Below are 21,033 nucleotides of genomic sequence, written 5' to 3'. Positions count from 1 at the left end.
AGATCTGATCACCACATTCCAGGGAGGACATAATTGCTGTAGAGAGAGGACAGAGATTTACGAATGTTACAAGGGCTGGGAAATTGCAGCTCTGGGGAAAGATTGGTTAAGCCAGGGTTAGTTCTTAGAACAGAGGAGGCTGAGGGGTGACTTGATTGAGGTGTACAAAGTTATGAGTAGCCTAGATAGAGCAGGCAAGGAAGATTTGTTTCCCATGGCGGAGAGGTCAGTTATCAGGGAGCAGATTTGAGGTGATTGGCAGAAGGGTTAGATGGGATACTAGGAAATACATTTTCATCCAGATGGTGGTGGGCATCTGGAGTTTGCTGCCTGAATTGGTGATTGAGGCATAAACCCTTAACTCATTTAAAAGTTACCTGGGTATGCCCTAAGGTGCTGTAAACTGCATGGCTATTGACTGGAAGGTGAGATTACAATGGACGACGAGTTATTTTCAACCAGTGCAAACACAGTTGGCTGAATGGCCTAATTTTACTATCATTCTATCCTCCCTACCCACAAAAGAAGAAAATAGTCTGGTTGCAAATCTTTTATTTTAAAATACACGTGCTAAATTTATCCCAGTAGAATAATCTGCATCCGTCTAGGCTGCTTTGGTGATCTTGCTTGCAAGTCTAAGTGAGATTGATCACTATCTTGAACAAAGGAAAATATGCAAGAGGCTAAAGATTAATTACTGCACCTAAAAAGGGAATGTGCCTTAAGGTACATAAAGCTGTGGCATTTGAATAAGAGTTACATTTCCAAACTCAACTCCCCTTCTTGGGTTCTGGTCAGTGACAGACTGTTATCAATGGAAATGCAATGTAACTGCAGAGTGCAGTGCTAATCGATACAGCTGCATCAATATTTGTTGTCAGATTCCAATTTGCAGGTTTTCCCTTCTACCTACAGTATGTCTGTGACACAGGCCATGGAGTGGCTGATTGAACACGCAGAGGACCCTACAATCGATGCGCCGCTACCGGGGGATGTGATAGCTGGAGGGTCAAAAGTTGCTCCAAAGGATTCAAAGCCGGAAGCTGTCACTGAAATTGCCAAACAGGATGAGTTGACTGACATCTTTAAGAAAATTAGGCGGAAACGGGAATTCAGACCAGAATCCAGAGTGAGTAGAATTAATTTAATTTCAGTGCATGTGACATGAATGGAATTTTCCTTATGCTTGAATAGTGCCTTCATTTAATTTGCGATGCTTCCTGCAGCTCGTCGCAGTGCCATATTTATTCATAATTGAAAGTTGGAGTGTACCGCTTTCCCAGAAAAGCGCTGAATTCTTACTGAGTTATGAAATGGGTGGCATGGTGGTACAGTGATTAGCACTGCTGCCTCAGTGCCAGGTCCGATTACAGCTGTGGGTGCCCTCTGTGTGGAGTTTGCACGTTCTCCCCGTGTCTGCATAGGTTTCCTTTGGGTGCCTCTGCTTTCCTCCCATCGTCCAAAGATGTGCAGGTTAGGTGGAGAGGCCATCCTAAATGGCCCCTGAGTGTTCAAAGAGGTGCAGGTTAGAACAAAGAACAAAGAAAAGTACAGCACAGGAACAGGCCCTTTGGCCCTCCAAGCCTGTGCCGACCATGCTGCCCGTCTAAACTAAAATCTTCTGCACTTCCGGGGTCCATATCCCTCTATTCCCATTCTTTTCATGTATTTGTCAAGATGTCCCTTAAACATCACTATCGTCCCTGCTTCCACCACCTCCTCCGGTTAGCTTATAAGGATTGGTTGGAGGAGTGGACCTAGATAGAGTGCTCTTTCAGAGGGACGTTGCAGGGTCAATGGGCCAAATAGCCTCCTCCTGCACTCTAGGGATTCTGTGGATGTCTATGGGATTCTATGGAAAGGCGTGGTGCCGTGAGAACTGCTGTTCTCCACTTAAACCTCCCATTTTTTCCTAATGGGTACATGAGAAACCTACTGTTATTAGATCAGTACTGTGTGATGAAACCAGTTGATGGTTTATCACCCTGATTCCCATCAATGTATGCATTTCCATGTGTTGTACATTTGGGTAACGGAAACAGTAGCCAAAGATCCCAGTGAGAGCCAGCCTAAACGGTATTAAAGGGCACTTTCCATAACCTTGCCAGAATTCTCTGTTTTAGGGAATGGGATGAAGTGGCAAGGAGTTACATGCAACAAAAGTGATTGCAACAGCAGAGAATGAAAAACCTGGAGTTGATGTGGAAGGTTCTGCACTCCAACAGTGGGGAATAATTTTGCTGAGTTGTTAGCTGCACATGTGCTGGCTGCAGTGCAGTAGACCAAAGGTGTGAGATCCAATTCCGAGGATCGTATCGCTGCTCCTCGGCTTGCCATGGTGTGATTTTTACTTGCACTGGCCTTTTGAGCGTATCTGTTTGCATGGGGAGGGCTGAAGGAAGATTAAAGACGATGCTGAATCAGGTTAACAAGCAGCAGTGGGTCAGGGCACAACCTCTCTGGTTAATATGTGTTGTTACATTGTATAATTAAAAAAGAAAAGTTCATGATTTTGTTCCCAAGATCACTGTTCTATGAGTGCTGTTGTAAACTAAGCTGTTTCAAGACAGACTGTACATGCTTTTGTAAGTAATGCAGAGTTTCCAAAAGTTACTAGTTTAAATATGAAGTAGTGTCAAGGCAAGTGATATGTGGTTGTTGGTTTTTATTATAGGCTATGATTGCTCTGATGGAAATGGGATTCGATGAAAAGGAAGTAATAGATGCTTTGCGAGTCAACAATAACCAACAAGATGCTGCTGTAAGTCCGCATAGATCAGATTATTTTAGGAAACAACTCAAACCTAATCCGTGTTGAAGTTTAATTTTTTTTTTAGTTACTGAATTCATAATCTGCCTCATTGAGTTCGCCTCATTGAGTTCATCTGGACAATGCACATAGTATATAATTTGTGTATGTGTGGGAGAGGAAGGTAGGAACTTTGGTGATTGAAATTTAAGAGGTGACAGATGAATCAATATGGAGAATTGAATTGTTGCCTTCTCTGAGGAATACACTCATTTAGCCTTTTCCAACTCTTAATTCTGACCTATAACAAGTATTATTTCAAGATGCATTTTATTCATATACAAGGAGCAAGAGGGTAACTAGAGAAAGGGTTGGCCCACTCGAGGACAAAGGAGGAAAGTTATGCGTGGAGTCAGAGAAAATGGGTGAGATTCTTAACGAGTACTTTGCATCGGTATTCACCGAGAAGAGGGACATGACGGATGTTGAGGTTAGGGATAGATGTTTGATTACTTTAGGTCAAGTCAGCATAAGGAGGGAGGATGTGTTGGGTATTCTAAAAGGCATTAAGGTGGACAAGACCCCAGGTCCAGATGGGATCTATCCCAGCTTACTGAGGGAAGTGAGAGAGGAAATAGCTGGGGCCTTAACAGATATCTTTGCAGCATCCTTGAACACGGGTGAGGTACCAGAGGACTGGAGAATTGCTAATGTTGTCCCCTTGTTTAAGAAGGGTAGCAGGGATAATTCAGATAATTATAGATCGGAGAGCCTGACATCAGTGGTAGGGAGGCTGCTGGAGAAGATACTGAGGGATAGGATCTATTACCATTTGCAAGAAAATGGGCTTATCAGTGATAGGCAACATGGTTTTGTGCAGGGAAGGTCATGTCTTACAAACCTAATAGAATTCTTTGAGGAAGTGATGACGTTAATTGATGAGGGAAGGGCTGTAGATGTCATATACATGGACTTCAGTAAGGCATTTGTTAAGGTTCCCCATGGTAGGCTGATGGAGAAAGTGAAGTCTCATGGGGTCCAGGGTGTACTAGCTAGATGGATAAAGAACTGGCTGGGCAACAGGAGGCAGAGTAGTAGTGGAAGGGAGTTTCTCAAAATGGTGAACTGTGACCAGTGGTGTTCCACAGGGATCCGTGCTGGGACCACTGTTGTTTGTGATATACATAAATGATCTGGAGGAAGGTATAGGTGGTCTGATTCGCAAGTTTGCAGATGACACTAAGATTGGTGGAGTAGCAGATAATGAAGGGGACTGCCAGGGAATACAGCAGAATATAGATAGATTGGAGAGTTGGGTGGAGAAATGGCAGATGGAGTTCAATCCGGGCAAATGCGAGGTGATGCATTTTAAAAGATCCAATTCAAGAGCGAACTATACGGTAAATGAAAAAGCCCTGGGGAAAATTAATGTACAGAGAGACCTGGGTGTTCAAGTCTATTGTACCCTGAAGGTGGCTGCGCAGGTCGATAGAGTGGTCAAGAAGGCATACGGCATGCTTTCCTTCATCGGAAGGGGTATTGAGTACAAGAGTTGGCAGGTCATGTTACAGTTGTATAAGACTTTGGTTCGGCCACCACATTACCAAAAGGATGTGGATGCTTTGGAGAAGGTGCAGAGGAGGTTCACCAGGATGTTGCCTGGTATGGAGGGCCTTGCTATGAAGAGAGGTTGAGTATATTAGGATTATTTTCATTAGAAAGACGGAGGTTGAGGGGGGACCTCATTGAGGTCTACAAAATCATGAGAGGTATAGACAGGGTGGATAGCAAGAAGCTTTTTCCCAGAGTGGGGAACTCAATTACTAGGGGTCACGAGTACAAGGTGAGAAGGGAAAAGTTTAAGGGGAGATATGCGTGGAAAGTTCTTTACGCAGAGGGTGGTGGGTCCCTGGGACGCATTGCCAGCGGAGGTGGTCCAAGCGGGCACGATGGCATCATTTAAGATGGATCTAGACAGATACATGAATGGGCAGGGAGCAGAGGGATACAGATCCTTAGAAAATAGGCGACAGTTTTAGATAGAGGATCTGGATCGGCGTAGGCTTGGAGGGCCGAAGGGCCTGTTCCTGTGCTGTAATTTTTCTTTTTTCTTTGTTCTTTGTATGCTCACTTTGAAATTCTCAGCACCTTTACTAAAATGGAAGATAAATGTAGAATAAAAATAAGAGGTCACCAAGTGTTGGTTGCTGCACAGTGTCAAAGCACCTTGTGTTAGAAAAAAATTCATGTGGTTCCTTGGTGGTTTAATGGGTAACACTCCATGCAGACCGAAAGATAATGGTGCATCCGAGCAAGGAGTTGAGAGCCTGAGAGGAAGAACTTGAGGAGACAAAATAGTTAAAAATATAGATGGGTCATTAAAATGAATTACTTGCTTGTGGCATCTCAACCCTTGGTACTGACGCTGAGCGCAGTGTTTACACAAAATAAAAGTTTCATTTACCTCTAAATTTAAATTGGGGTGCTTTGAATTTTCTCCTCCCCACCCACAAAGGACAAAGTGGTTATAATGCTTTGATGGGATTGCCACCTGACATTAAAGAGTCCTAACTAAGAAATGGATAACTAAACTGTGAAATTATTTTGCACGTTACCTAAATCTCCATGTTCCACTGAATTACTATGCCAGAATAATATTTCTACTTCCACTCCAAGCCTCCCAGTTATTGGCGATTGAACAGCCACAAGAAAGGTTGCGGAGGCAAAGAATTTGAAGAGGATTGCTCTCGCTTGTGTGCTGAGATTATTTTATTGATGTTGTAAACAAAACTATCCCTGGAACAGCAATGTGGCTGTAACCCTATTCTCAACCTCTTTGTATTGTAACATTGATCTCTGGAGAATCAGTTTGATCTAGCGAATTCCTGATCAATAATGAGCGACTTTTATTTTTCAGTGTGAATGGTTGCTGGGTGATCGAAAGCCCTCCCCTGAGGAGTTAGATAAGGGCATTGACACCGAAAGTCCATTATTTCAGGCCATTCTAGACAATCCTGTTGTACAACTGGGACTGATTAATCCTAAAACACTGCTTGGTAAGTTTTCTTAATGCTTTGATCTCTCAAGTGAGGTGAGGGTTCAAATCATTGTTTTCCTTTTTTGTAACTTCTCTCTCCAGGCCATTTCTCTTTAACGCTTTATTTGCTTCCTGAGATTGTTTTCCAGTTCCCCCAAGTGCACATTTTCCATATATGCAAGATACAAATGTTGAGAGACTATTCAGCGGCCAACCTTGTTCTTGTCCTTCAAATGCATACACGGATTGCTAATAATGATCAGCAGGAGAACCCTGCCTGATATTCCCCACCGTAACCTAGGCCGTTAGTAGCATCCGTGCGCTACCTTGGGGAGAGTGAAGCAGAGTTAACGTTTCAGATCAGCGACCTTTCAGCAGTTCTCTTTGCAGATGCTGCCAGACCGTCTGACTATTTCCAGCATTTTCTGACTTTCTTTCTGGGTTTCTCTAGTTGTTTACTGAGTGGAAGTATGTGTTTATTACAGAAACAGGGATGTCTTGCTGTGTATTGAAGCAAGGATTCTCAAATCTGAGCTCAAGATGTGCAATGTGTACTTCCAACCTAAATGTCCCTCAAAGGTCACAGTTTCATGTTGTGCTTATCAGTTCTGCTAACCATGAATGTTAAGAGGATATTCTGACACTGGATGTCTGCACTATTGTAAAATATCTTAATTTGTTGAGCTAGAGTGCTGATGTTTTTGAGCAATAGAAACCTGCCTTATGTGGGTACAAAAATAACTTTCCCTGTGGACATCTGTTCTTGTACAGTTAAATGGCTGTGTAAGACCTGCTGATTCTCTATAGCAGCTGTTGTTGACTGACCAACCATTATTTTTGCCATATTCAATAGATGAGTAAAAGATATCAACCATATAGGAACACAATTTTCGGGATGTACCTTTTTAAAAAAAAGTTAAACTCAGTTCCTGCTTTTGCGCTTTTGTCTGGACGGTGGGAGGGTCAGGCCTGTGGACTTCCACAACATTACTGTCAGTGATGCTCCCTCGAAATATATCTTTGGAAAGATTTTTATCTTCCTTACTTTTACCCTCTCCTTGACCCTCCCCATTCAAGCTACTGTGTAGTAGCCTAGCTGAGAGCTGGCAGAGGTTGGCAACCAACAATGTGTCACCCGAGTCTGGTCTACTGAGCAATGATTAAAATTCCCCCTATCTCTGAAAGAGGGAGGAGAATGATCTCCGCTATTCTCTTTCCTTTAGCACTGTTGTTCATGCAAGACTCTGATCTTGCTTATACTACAATAAAAGGCTTGTACTTTATTCGAGCGAATTTAATTTACTCTACGTGCCACCTCTTATGGTATTTTATTCGCTCTGTCACTAGTTTCAGCCCTTTAGTAAATTTGAAGTTTGTACTGTATTCATTTGGCTTGAAAATTCACAATCCCAGAAAAATGCAGTGCAAAAAAGGCCCTATGGCCCATCGAGTCTGCACCTAATCCTGTTTGCCAGCACTTGGCCCATAGCCTTGAATGTTAAATCATGCCAAGTGCTTATCCAGGTACTTTTTAAAGGATGTGAGGTAACCTGCCTCTACCACCCTCCCAGGCAGTGCGTTCCAGACTGTCATCACCCACTGGGTAAAAATATTTTTCCATAAATCCCCATCAAACCTCCTGCCCCTCACCTTGAACTTGTGTCCCCTCGTAACCGACCCTTCAACTAAGGGGAACAGCTGTTTCCTATCCACCCTCATAATCATGGACACCTCGATCAGGTCGCCCCTCAGTCTTCTCTACTCCAACGAAAACAACCCGAGCCCATCCAACCTCTCTTCACAATTGAAATGTTCCATTCCAGGCAACATCCTTGTGAAACGCCTCTGCACCCACTCTAGTGCAATCACATCCTTTCTATAATATGGCGGCCAGAACTTCACACAGTACTCCAGCTGTGGCCTCACCAATGTTCTCCAATAAGACTTTCTTGCTTTTGTAATCTATGCCACGGCTGATAAAGGCAAGTGCACCATATGCCTTTTTCACCACCCTATTTACCTGCCCTTCTCCCTTCTGAGAGCTAGTTATAAACACGCCACGGTCTCTTTGTTCCTCAGAACTTCCCCGTATGGTGCCATTCATTGAATATTTCCTTTGAAGATTGGGGGAGAGCAGACTTTAGTAAAATAAGGCAGGATCTGGTCAAGGTAGATTGCAACAAATTACTTGTGGGGAGATCTACAGAAGAGCAGTTTGGGGTATTCAAAGAGGAAACGGGGAGGGTATCTCTGCGGTAATCCAAGAGATGTTTCTACAATTTGTCTATTTCCTTGACCATAACAAATTTAAATTGCACCATGTTGTGGCGCTATCACTAAAATGCTCCCCCACCATCACATTAACCACCAGTCTGGCTTCATTCCCCCAGAATTAGCTCCAGCACTGCACCATCCCTTGTTGGACCCTCCACGTGTTGAGCAAAAAAGTTATCTTTTATACAGTTTATGAACTCTGCTCCATCTAAGCCCTTAACACAACGTATTGCAAAATATCCGATCGTAAGAATTCATTATTTTCAAAAGTGTAAAATTTCTATTAATAGCTAGAACATAGTCCGAGTTTTCAATCAAATTTTGGAGAAGGTTTATCTTCTAACTATGCAAGTGTCTGCTGTAGGATGACATTTATGTACTAAGCTGGTCTTCAATTCACTTTTCTCCAATCACCACAACTACCTTAAATGTGTTCTCCTCTTGCAGCATTTGAAGATATGCTGGAAAATCCATTGAACAGCACTCAGTGGATGAATGATCCCGAGACTGGTCCTGTGATGTTGCAGATTTCTAGAATCTTCCAGACTCTGAATCGCACGTAGGGCAACAGCTTCACTCTGACAGAGGTGCTTCCAGCTGCTGATCTGCAGAAAAAAGGTGCCATTTCCTGGGAAGAGCGTCCGTGGATTATTCACCAGTGGACCCTGTTTGTACTCGATTATGGGTAGCTTGCAACTACATCCACTTAACTACTGTTGCCTTTGGATCTAGTGCTTAACCAGCCTTGATTTGAGGTTTTTAATTTAAAGTAAATGCTGTTAGTAAATTGCACAGTTTGACACACTAAAGAGAGAACACTTATAAAAAAAAACAGAAGGAAAAAGTAATCCCACTTTGCTAGGGAAAAGTTAGCAATTGTGTCTTCTGGCATTTGGGCGTTTGTTTTGAGAACAGCCAAAGAATAAAGGGTATAAGACATGGCGTCCACTGATTAAATATTTGACTGCGTCTCAATTTTGGAACCTTGTCCCTCTTTGAAAAAAGGACAGAACATAATTTGATAAACAGGTGAACCGTACTGTTCCTTCATACACCCCAAAGCAAACTTGGAAGAATCTTTTAATGTGGGGAGCAGTGACACTTGATTATCAAGATCGGTCGTCCTCCTCCAAGAACATCAAAATTAGCAATATAGTGAAGGATGCAGTTCTGCAAGCTAGCAGTGATTGCAAATAAAAGATAATGCTTTAGGTAAACAAGGCTTTCTTTTCACCTCACTGCACAAGTTTGGGTTCTATTTGATGCACCCAACGATATCATTGTGTGGGATGTCCTTGTTCAAAAGACTTGGTGCCAAATGGGACTGTTTAATATACAGAATGCTCCTCCTGCTGATTGCCTTTGTAAATAAGCTTTCACACGGTATTGAAAAGCAATGTTAGTCTGCAGTTTTGGAGAGAAGCCATTTTCTCAGCATGATACCTTGATGCTTATTACCACCATGTATAAAGAATCTTTAAATGTTGATTTTTATAGAATGATCTACTTGGAGACCTTGTACAGATTTTAAAAATATATACTTGTGGCATCCCACATGTTCTATGTAGCAGCCTGCAGTCTGTGAAATGAGGAAAAAATGAAAACCCAGAGACTATGTGGGATGACTCTGGGGCTGGTTTAGCACAGGGCTAATTAGCTGGCCTTTAAAGCAGACCAAGGCAGGCCAGCAGCACGGTTCAATTCCCGTACCAGCCTCTCTGAACAGGTGCTGGAATGTGGCGACTAGGGGCGTTTCACAGTAACTTCATTTGAAGCCTACTTGTGACAATAAGCAATTTTCATTTCATTTCCTTTCATGAAGAATTTGTCCACTCCCACCGGAATCAATCATTGCCCTGGGCAATTTAAGAAAATTTGCTACACTGCAATGGCTGAGAAAGTACAATTGGTCTCAAGAGTTTGAATACTTGTGGAGCACTCTGTGTATTAAAGGAAAGTGATTTGGTTGCTGAGATTTACCTTTTGGTGCCAGAGAATCTAAAAGCAGCAACATTTTCATAAATGCAACTGAGACTCGGTCAAAATAAAGAAACCTGAGGAAGAAATGCTTTGGTCTTTGTGCAGCGAAATCGTGAGTTGTTTGTTCCTGCGAGAGTTGGCAATGCCATTACATGTGGAGACGAAAGCAATTCTTCCCCGAAGATGCTTGTGTTTTATAAGTGTTCTCCTTTCTTAAAAGAGTTGTGCCGAAATCATCAGGGGCTCACTTAGGCTGACGCCTACTTCTCTGTAATCAGAGCATCCGGTGAAAGACTTTCTTGAGTCTGTACTCGACGTGTGAGACTAGCAATGCTTTAAAAGGCGAGGCCAAGCAGTGTGAAGGATTTTTTTGAGTATTTATTTTAGCTAAAAGAATTGTCAAACATTTTGCATTAAACGGAGAGATGCCAGGCTTGTGACTAGCTGGCTGCTTTTTGAAATTTGGTTGACTTGCTTTCGATTTCTGACTGTTTCTTTTGAAAGGATCATTACCGTTATTGCCTGTACTGGACAGTCCAGCTAGCCTTCTTCCAAATTGGTTCCAACTAGGTTATGTTACCCAGGAGATGGCTATCATTGCCTGAAGTGCAGTTTTAAAATGATGCATAGAATTATTAACTAGGAGTTGTGCAATGTAAAAAAAAAAGAGTTGCTGATGTGACCTCGAACTGAAATGTCATAGTTGGCTGAAATTTCTCAAAGTCACAAATTGGGATTATTTTCTGCATTCCACTATTATCAACTTAATTCTACTGCCTGTTTTCTCTCTCAAATTTCCTTCCCCCTCCCTCCAGTGGATGTTGATTCCCCACTTGGGCAATCTCCAAGGGTGCCGAAGTCCCTTGTGCATCGTACCAAAGTGACAATCATTCATGTGTGAGCCCAAACAAGGGGTGTCAGCAGGCAATTTAGGTGCTGGGGTGGGTGATGGTGAGGGATTTCACAGCTTTGTCTTCGGAACATCACTCGTTCCTTACTTGATCAACTTCCTGAACCATTGCAGGAATTCACCCTAAACTGGTTGTTTTGGTGCTCCTGTGGACATGCACATTTTGTCTTGGGTGGGCTGAGCCATACAGATTAAGCAGGAGCCTGGTGCAATCCTTGAATTATGCTATTAGTTTTTTTTGGCTTAAGATGGTGCCCTACTCCTAGCAGTTGGTTGACCAGGAGAAATCAAACCTATGTTCCATCACTCCGTAACATCTGTATGTTTTTGCTACTCTGCTGTGTCTCCACTCCAAAGTTAATCCTTTGAATACTCAGGAAAAATAGGGCAACCAGGCCTTTCACAATTCCACAGGTAATACCCGTTGCTGGTCTATGTGAGATCCCAGTTTTGGAATGGACTGTTTTATTTTTCTTATTCCCTTTCCTGTCATCTGCATCAAGCAGGTGAGTTATAAATAGCAAACTTCACTCTGGCAGGTGCCTGTGTATGAATATCTGAAACTTTGTCCCAAATTGAGAATCAAATGTTCCACACCCGTGTCTACTGGGGTCGTGGTAATCTGACATTGTTTTGCCATGTACAGCCCTTTCTACTGCACAGTCTCCTGTAATCTGCCTCTCAGCAGGGCTAAATGATAAATTCTTGTGTGCACGTTACTAGTAAAGTAATTTGTGTAAAGACTTTGTCCCATCTCGCCTGACCTATTCCCTGAGTATGTGGAGTTGGATAATGGCGTTCCTTAAAGTGACATTCAACATAGATGCAGCCTGGTCCTTGGCTCACAAATATCCAGTGATGTGGTTCCAATATTGCTGAGACAGGGGTTACAAAGCAAAACAGAGTGGTGCCATGTTGAAATAAATTAAACCGTTTGAACTTTGCACTATCACTTCTCCCCTCTTACCTAGTGATTGTTTAGTGAAAAAGTGTCACCTATAGTAGCATATGGGCTTTCAAATTGTGTGTCATCAAATACACTCGTTTATTTCTGATTGACAGTTTTTTATGGATCTTTTTAAAATGTTTAGAATTCTCACTTTCTAACCTCTCCTCACCCCTGTTCTGGTTTGTGGCAGCACAATGCCGATTTTATGCTACTGGAAAGTGCTGCCAGGAGCTATTTGCGGATTCCATTTGCTGCAGAAATACAGCCTTTTTAAGACGAAGCATGATAAACAGAATAATCTTTATTGTCACAAGTAGGCTTACATTAACACTGCAATGAAGTTACCGTGAAAAGCCCCTAGAAGGAGGGGAGGATGCTGCAGATGCATGTGGGTGAATCCACATATGAAAGGCAGGCTAACTTAGAACGTCAACCTTTCGTTCTCTTTCAGGTGCTGATGCATGCGCTGTGCTTTTCCAGTTTTTATCTGATTTCCAGAATTCTTATTTTTACTTCTAATCAGAGATACCTTTGCAGAAGGTGGGTGGGTGACAGGAAAGGAGGTGAGTTTTGTTTTACTGTTTGAATTCAGTCAAATGTACTGGATATACTACTAGTAGATTTTCTTCAGCACCAATTGCAAGGCCAGTATTGGTTACCCATCCCTAATTGCCACTGAACTGAGTGGCTTACTCAGTTTAGAACATAGAACATAGAATGGGGTAGATTAGAGTCAATCACGCTGCTGTGGATCTGGAGTCACATGTAGGGCAGACCAAGTGAGGGTGGCAGATTTCCTTCCCGAAAGGACATTGGTGTGTCTGATGGGTTTTTGTGACAATCCATGATAGTTTCATGGTCATCATTACCATTTTCAATTCCAGATTTTCTCTGAATTGAAGTTAAATTCTACCAGCTTCTGTGATGGGGTTTAAACCCACAGCCCCAGTGCAGTAGCTTGTGTCTCTGGAATATTGGCCCAGTGACATTACCACTACCCCACTGTCTCTCTCAGATGCATTACAGGAGAAGGTTTTTCTGATACCAGACGACAGAATGGATGCAGGCAATCTCAGCCAGGACCCGATTCTTAAGAGGTCACTATTATCATTTAATTCAGCAGTAAAACTTGAGTTACGTGACTAGTTAGACACAGGCTAAGCTTACATAGCAGCTCATGGGGGCTAACCAAAAAAAAAAAATCACATTTATTAATATATAGTGCATGTTGATTGTTTTGATGCTGAATTTTATGGCATATTAAATGAAAACCGTGGGCTTCTGGTGACCAGCCTGCTGAAGCTGATCTCTTGTTGGGTTGAAGAATCTGCTGTTTGCTTCACTGAAGGGAGCCGTTTGACATGTGGTGTTGCATGAACCACAATTTACTACAGTTCAGTATCAGAACGAGAAGCCATAGTCTTCGCCCCCTGCTAAGATCTCCACTCTTGTTTGCATCAATGCCATCCCTCACCTCCAGCTGCACACCTGGGCTTTTCTAAACCATTTGATTGGCCGAATGGCCTTTTCTGCACTGTACGACTCTGATTCATAGCCTTTGATGTGCTGTTGACCCCAAACCTGAGCTGCATCCCATCCATGACCAAAACCAGTTGGTTCTTCCACAGCAGAAGTGCCCTCCAAACCCTTTCACATCTTGTTATCTCTAATTGAATCTCTAACCAGTCAAGTACTCTCTTTACTGATCTCTCTTCTTAATCAAAAGTGTAGTACTTATTCTGTCCCCTCGTCATCCCTCAACTGATCTGCACCAGTTCACCATATATCCAATTTCTTAGGTGAATTGGATATTCTGAATTCTCCCTCTGTGTAACCGAACAGGCGCCAGGGTGTGGTGACTAGGGGCTTTTCACAGTAACTTCATTGCAGTGTTAATGTAAGCCTACTTGTGACGATAAAGATTATTGTTATTATTCGCGATACCATTATGTCTGTATATTTTTCTCTTAATTTTTCCTTTACCTGTTTCTTGAACCTGCCCCTAAGTAATTCACTGGTCTGACTCTGGTCTTGTGGACATCAGTATGTCCTATATATATTCATATGTCATATAAAAATATCTTCAAAGCCCATTTCTTTGCTCTAGCTTTTAACCATTTGTGCAGATTTCTTCCTGCCTCAGCAACAGTTTACCTGTTGGCAAAAAACCTTGGTTTTCCAGGCTGTGCAACAGCTGTGGAGAGGGGAACGGAGTTGTAATTTCAATACTAATTCTGACCAAACAAAATCTACTTCAGGGAAGTTAACTTGTCTATTCTCTTCACAAGACGTTGACTGACGAGCTGACTGTTTGATAAAATGTTGACTGCAACTGGAGTATTTACTTTGACGAGATTGAGGGTTCCTGGGCCTGTACATCATTCAAATTCGCCTGCTTCCAATTTCCAGACATTTGCCCAGTTTTCTGATGTATTGGTCTGAAGGTTGATCTGATGTTTTATCTTGGAGAGTAGGAAGGTAGGATGTCTGGCTTGGATGTGAAGGAGAATGTGGGAATGCAAAGAAAGTTTCGGCTTTTTTGTATCTTTTTATGCTCAAGCGAGGCTAATGAAAAATCAGCTTTTTAAGAAATAAAGAACCTTACATCTCATTACTACTTTGGAGCATTTTCATGGCTAATTAATTACTTTTAAAGTGTAATTACCTTTTTTATTGTGTGGAGTTGATTGAGGGACTAATGTTGACGAGGATACAAGGAGAACTCCCTTACTTTTCTTTGAATAGTAGTAATCGGGGGTAGGAAGGTTGCAGATTTGAGATTACGATCAGATCAGCCATAATCTTATAAAATGGTGGAGCCGGCTCGAGGGGCTGAATAGCCTATTCCTGCTCCATGTTTGCATGTCCATGGTGCTATGGAATTGTTGACATCCAATTGAAGAATCAGATGAGGTTTCAATTCAACTTACCGGAGAGAAGGTACAAGGTACATGCAGTGTCCATTTGGTATTGTACCGAGATACCCGCTTTGATTCTGAAATCCTAAAGTGAACTTGGACCTGCAACCCTTTGAGCAAAATGTGAGCTCTTTCGCTGAGGCAACATTTTGTACTTGAGATTCTCTCTTCATTTAAACCACACACACACACACTTGAATATGCTCCCTTATGGAGATCTTTTGTCCAGTTGGTGGATCAGTTGCAGTCTCTGATTGTTTAGTTGTACTTTAATTTATTTCCTTCCCATCTTGTAGCTGAAAATATTTGCAAGAATAGACCACGATCAATGTGAATGAGTCCATTCAGCCCATCCAAAAGAACCTACATTAGCCCCCCAAACACACACAAAATCAAGATGTTAAAATTAGTTTGTCCCACTCAGCAAATCTTTTTCGCTCTTACTTTCTCAACTATAGATGATACATTCATGTGGGAATATGTAGAAAATGGGAAACTTTATTTTGAGTAATTAGTTTTAACCTGATTTGCTGGAAAGCTACCTTTAGAATGGCAGGTAGCTATTTGCAGTGTTGGTTCTGATGTATAGTGGCATGTGATTTTAATTGAGGTATGGTACATATTGCAGTTTAATGCCTACATTAAGGCCCGGTGATATATTTTAAATGGAATGTCCTTTAGCCAAAGTGTATAGTCATGCTGGCTAATGTAATCTTAATGTCCAGAGTTATTTAAAAATTGTGCCAGTGTATTGCCCTTAGCCAGTGACAGAGGCAAAGCGTGGAAAGTCTGATTGTAGCACCGAGGGAAGGCGCAGTTGGAAACCTACTGGATCCTTTCTAAAAATGGAAGTAGGCTTCATTCATTTTCTCTTTCTCTCCTCTCGCAACCTTTCCTTGTCTCGTTGGATCTACAGTGATCAGCGTTCGTCTGATCTTGATCCCCCAAAGCACCAATCATGCCAATCTCTACATTTCTTCTCATCCCTCTATCATTTGTAGGCTTTTGAAATCCAGACTTATTGTCTAGCCACTACTTTTAATTGACTTGATTTTCCACTTTTGCTTCCTTCACCCTGGGTGATGGGCGTCAGCCCTTCAATTAGATTTCACATTTTTCTTTTAACAATTTTGTACGTTTATTTACACTTTTAATGTTTCTGTGACCCTACTGACAAAATAGTTAGCAATCAGCCAAATGCTGATCTTCCAGAACTTTAGCTCTTTAAATGCAATTTTGCCCATCCTTTAACTAGATTAATTGAATGGCATCTCAAAAGCAAGTTTATATTCCCTGTATTGTTAGGTTTGTGCAATGTTGACATTGGCTAGGTTATGGATTGACATGCTGTCTTGCCCCGCAGGGTGGCTATTATTGGAGATGTAAACTGTGGTCCTGTCTGTTGTTGCATGTAATGCTGCTATTTTGAAGAAATGTTGGAGTTCTCCCTATTTGCCTCAACTAGTATCATTGTTTTTTTTTAAAATACAAAACATATTCTGTGGTTATTATTACATTGCCATTGTGCATAAATTGGCCACCACTTTCCTATAGCAATGCCTATATTTCAAATATGCTAATTGCCTGCAAAGCATTTGGGATGTCCTGAGATTGTGATATGCCTTGTGTAAATGCCAGCTCGGTTTGCAAAATTTTATTTTTATTTCTTTATTGATGCCACTGTGCCGCCCAGGCCTGTGCTTTGGGAAATGCATATTTCCAATGTGCTGGTGTTTATGACTCAGCTGCCATGTTAGCGACATGTTGCAGTCAACACTCAAACCCCAGATGTTACATGACAATCCTCTACTGCCAAAGGTAGGAATAAAAATCAAGAGGGACTAAAAATACCTTTTGAACTCAATTTTTTGGCAAGCAATTAATTAAGTCCGCTTTGTTACAGGATCTCCTCAAACCTCACAAAGGAATGGCTAATCTTCCCCATTATCTCTATTTCTAAGTACCCACAATAACTGAGCCGGTCAAGGAATTTTGAATGTGAATCGTGTTTCTAGTTTACTGAACCACTGTGGAACTTTGTACTTCAGGGATTTCAACTTTCAGTCAGGTCCTTAACATGAAGGAGTGAGGTATGAATTCTAAAAGCAGCTTTTTAAGTGAATTTCCTAGATAGTGAAGTTTCAAGCTGTCCTGGGTTCATTGAAAATGATCTATTGTAGGGATTGTGTTTGGAGAAATCTCTAAATTGGTATAAAACGTGCAAATGTCTGGTGAAAGACATCCTGATTCAAGTTTTATTGTAAATCTTGTAAACCCATGTATCTCTCTATATGTGTTAGTAAATCTTCCATAGTTTATTTTAAAATGGAGATTATCTTAATATAAAATGAGAAAGAGTTTTACTTATGAGCAAGTGTTTGAAGAGGGGCAGCAAGCTGGCACAATGGTTAGCACTGCTGCCTAATGGCGCCGAGGACCCGGGTTCGATCCCGGCCCCAGTTCACTGTCCACGTGGAGTCTGCATATTTTCCCCGTGTCTGCATAGATCACACTCACAACCCCCATACAAATGTGCAGTGGGGCAGCATGGTGGCAAAGTGGTTAGCATTGTTGCCTACGGCGCTGAGGACCCGGGTTCGAATCCCGGCCCTGGGTCACTGTCCGTGTGGAGTTTGCATATTCTCCCCATGTCTGCGTGGGTTTCGCCCCCACATCCCTAAAGATGTGCAGGATAGGTGGATTGGCCACGCTAAATTGCCCCTTAATTGGAAAAAATTATTGGGTACTCTAAATTTTTTTTTTTTTTAAAACAAATGTGCAGGGTAGGTGGATTAGCCACACTAAATTGCCCCTTAATTGGCTTAAATAAAAGAATTGGGTACTTTAGTTTTTTTTTAAAGGTGTTTGAAGAGACCTGTTGGCAGAATACAGGTCGAAGCACTTGTTTCAAAGGAAGTGATTTAATTACCCGTTCGGACCTCAAGGTCTTGGATTCGATCCATGGTTTGTGTTCCAGTTAGTTGTGCCAGGGAGAGCTTGAAGCGGGGAGTCTGGGATAACGTTTGTCTGCTCCATCAGGGTGGAAGAAAGTTGGGCAAAATTTCTGCTCCTCATTGTCGCTATTAAGTGACCTTTGCTGTAAAAAATAAATATGACAAATATCTGCTGATAACGATATCTAATTTGGCTTCAATTCCTCCCAATGTTAGAAAACCTGCTGACAAAGCTCATATGATTTCTGAGAAATCACCTCCGTAAGGCTCTCGAGTTTATTGAGCCCAGGAAAGGAGGAAAGGGAAAATAAATATTTGAATTAATCTTACATAACTTTTTAAAAATGCAAATTTGAAAAGGTGAATGGGCAATGGGGTTCTTTTCTATTGATTTCGATTGACTTTCACCCGAGAATGGGCAAGTTCCAGGTACCCATACTAGAGTGTGCACTTTCTCATTAGTTCTGGGACATACTTTTACAAACATGTTAAGAATTTTGCAAGTCTGACAGCCGGCTTGTGTTTTTATATAGCCTTTTAAAGCCCGAGCAGTGTCCTCGCTGACTCCTCATTCACACTGCTTGGTGCCCAGGTACAGAGCTGGTCTGTCCCCTTATCCCCATCATCGCTGCAGGAATGTGGCATAGGCATGCTGAGTCGCAGGGAATCTTATGCAGTATAATTCATTGCAGCTCAGTTTCTTGAGTAGTTGGTGATCTTGGGGTACAGGAGGTGGCACCCCCTTGGTATTGTAATTGTCTGTGAGTTTGCCATCTTGATTCAGCAGCTAGATGGTAGGGAATACAAATAGATAATTGAGCTCTCAGTTGGAGGTGGGAAAAGATATTTTAATGACACTTAAAAGTCCTTTATTGCGCGTGAACATATGGGTTTAAGGTCCAATGCTTGGCTGTGATATATTGCAGTCCAAGGATTCTGAAATTATTCTTGATTAAATGGAGAAAACCTATGTATTTGTCCTGTTATGTAACATTCCCTGATGAAATTGATGTCAGAAATGGCAGGTTTCAAAGCTGTGCCTTACTATCATTTTCTTAACACGTTGGGGGTTTGCTTTTTGACTCAAACTACTTATGAGGTCAAATTACTTAACACAAGCAAATTGCTGTGGTGCTGAAAATCTGAAATAAATACAACAATGCTGGAAATACGCAGCAGATCAGGCAGCATCAGTGGAGATGCATTTAAAAGAAAATTGAACTGCATGTGATCATTTTGATCTTTCATTAGTTGCATGTGCTTGTGTTAAAACACTTAAGGACAAGACTGACCTGCTTTATGGCCATATCATTGGACAAACCAGTTAGATCGTTCAAAATTGCTCCCCAGGATCCCTGTGTTTAACTCGGCATGCTTCAATAATTCAGAACTCTTTCTGAGGTGCTGCCTATGCAAACCTTGCATGTAAATAATAGTGCTAACACTGCCTTGTGAAAACTGGTGCTTTCCACTGCAATTGGATGTAACCAAGTTTGTGAACCAGGATGACTGATTAAAGCATCAATTATTCTCTGGTCTTGGGGGCATTAGAATAAATATGTAATATTTATCATATTAATAATTTCTCAAAAGTCGCCCGTGGTATCCAATTATCCTTCTGTCCAGTTCATAGTCTTGCCTTTGATATTTTAAATGGAGCCTTAGTTTTGAAGATTGTGAGACTTGGTCTGCAGAAGCATGCATTGGCTCAGATTTGTTTTCAATTGAAAAGGGGTCATGAGGATATATGACAATCTTACTTTCAAAGTGGTGCCTCCAGCTGTCTACCTGATTGGCTTAAGGCAGGAAGAGCCACATTCTCACACTAAATGCAGAGGGCACAAATGTGTTTAATTTCAACCACTCATAAATCTAATTTCTTGCTCTCTGACTCTGCTGAATATTTATAATGTCATCTGCATCTTTCTCATCTTTTAACTGGAGGCGGTGCATGTGAATAATGTAACCCTGTTTGCTGATTTTATAAAAGATGCTTTCCTCACACTTGGGTCCTGTGTGTGTGTGCGTGCGTGTGTGTTAAAGTGCATTGACCACGCCACACAACTGGTTTTATTTGTTTTTTGCATATTCTGTTTTGAACCTCTGGGGAAATCAAGATTCAGACTTTATACTCGGCTTTGCATACAGGGCAAACCAAGCCCTCGTGATTCCTTGTTTATCACAATCTTCACGTGTGCTACTATTGCAAATTGTTCCCATGTTCCTTTCCCACACAACATTGGCTACTTTCTGACACTTATCTATTTTATATTGTATATTTAATCCTGCAAGTATATACCAAGGGTGCTGCTGGCATTACTGTTTGTTTAATTTGCTGAGAGCACTAAGAGTTCTCATCTCTGTGACATTGTTGACATGAAGGATTAAAAAAGGTAGGATGCATTTTCAGTTCAGTTGTCACTCTTACACAAGGTGTGTTGATCATGTTTATACTTGAATGGGTTTGTTAGTCTGATGACTTGAATTGAAAAGTTAATTCATTTTCCCTCGATTGTAATTGTGCTGTTTGTCTTTGTTCCGGTTTCTAGAAGAGATGCGGCTGCACTTTTCTTCGCCCTGCCTTTCCACCGGCCCACATTTTTATGTTGTTAGAAACTGCCACTTCCTCAAAATAATGAACTTGGTCACCAAGGAAACTGAGCAATGAATGTACCAGCAGTTTGAGTCGTGATCAACTGTTGCGGTGCATTGTACACTAGATAGCTGGGGGTTAGGGCTATCCTTTTTCTACTGTAATGTCTTTTCAGTCTCATTACTGCTTTGGCTTTTAACAAGTTACATCAAAGGTCACATCAAATGGTTCTGCAATGGTGGTGGTGGTGTTTGGGGGGGGGGGGGGGGGCGGAAAGAGAGGGAGAGGATCGGAGGAGCGAGGGAAAAGAGTGTCTGCAGGTTTTAACGAGACATGATGGTCCCACGTTACACAGGAGTAAAACACAAGCTTGGGTAGCTCTCCGGTGTGATAGGCTGGTGTGCGGGAATCCTCGCCAGCTATGATATTTGTAACATTGAATTCTGCTTCCTTCACTCCCTCAGCCTACTGGACTTTGACATCTAATGTGCCACTCCTCTGTAATAACAGGGGTCTGTTACCTGCCAGATTTAAGGTCCATATTACAGCACCAGCTCTCCCAGTGACCACTAGTCTAACAAAGGATAATAATGAGAAGCAAAGCGATCAAAGTGGATGTACCTATCTGCATTCTCACCAAATTTGTTTTGAGTTTTGAACAAATTATTG

At 41.8% G+C, this 21,033-nt stretch overlaps 1 protein-coding gene across 2 annotated transcripts in view; it reads left to right on the top strand.

The window, feature by feature from the left end:
- The window catches only part of ubac1 (UBA domain containing 1), a 38,177-nt gene extending 27,676 nt beyond the window's left edge, over nt 1-10,501 (top strand). For both annotated transcript variants that reach the window (XM_072488730.1, XM_072488729.1), the window contains exons 7-10: nt 916-1,129; nt 2,675-2,761; nt 5,667-5,805; nt 8,508-10,501. In XM_072488730.1, coding sequence (XP_072344831.1) covers nt 916-1,129; nt 2,675-2,761; nt 5,667-5,805; nt 8,508-8,623 — 556 coding nt within the window. In that variant the 3' untranslated portion in view covers nt 8,624-10,501. The remainder of the gene's footprint in view (nt 1-915; nt 1,130-2,674; nt 2,762-5,666; nt 5,806-8,507) is intronic.
- The last annotated feature ends 10,532 nt before the right edge of the window (nt 10,502-21,033 follow it).

The sequence above is a fragment of the Scyliorhinus torazame genome, chromosome 22, assembly GCF_047496885.1.
Source record: "Scyliorhinus torazame isolate Kashiwa2021f chromosome 22, sScyTor2.1, whole genome shotgun sequence".
Lineage (NCBI taxonomy): Eukaryota > Metazoa > Chordata > Chondrichthyes > Carcharhiniformes > Scyliorhinidae > Scyliorhinus > Scyliorhinus torazame.
The sequence above is the reverse complement of the archived record's forward strand: the minus strand, read 5'-3'. Positions and strand labels throughout refer to the sequence as shown.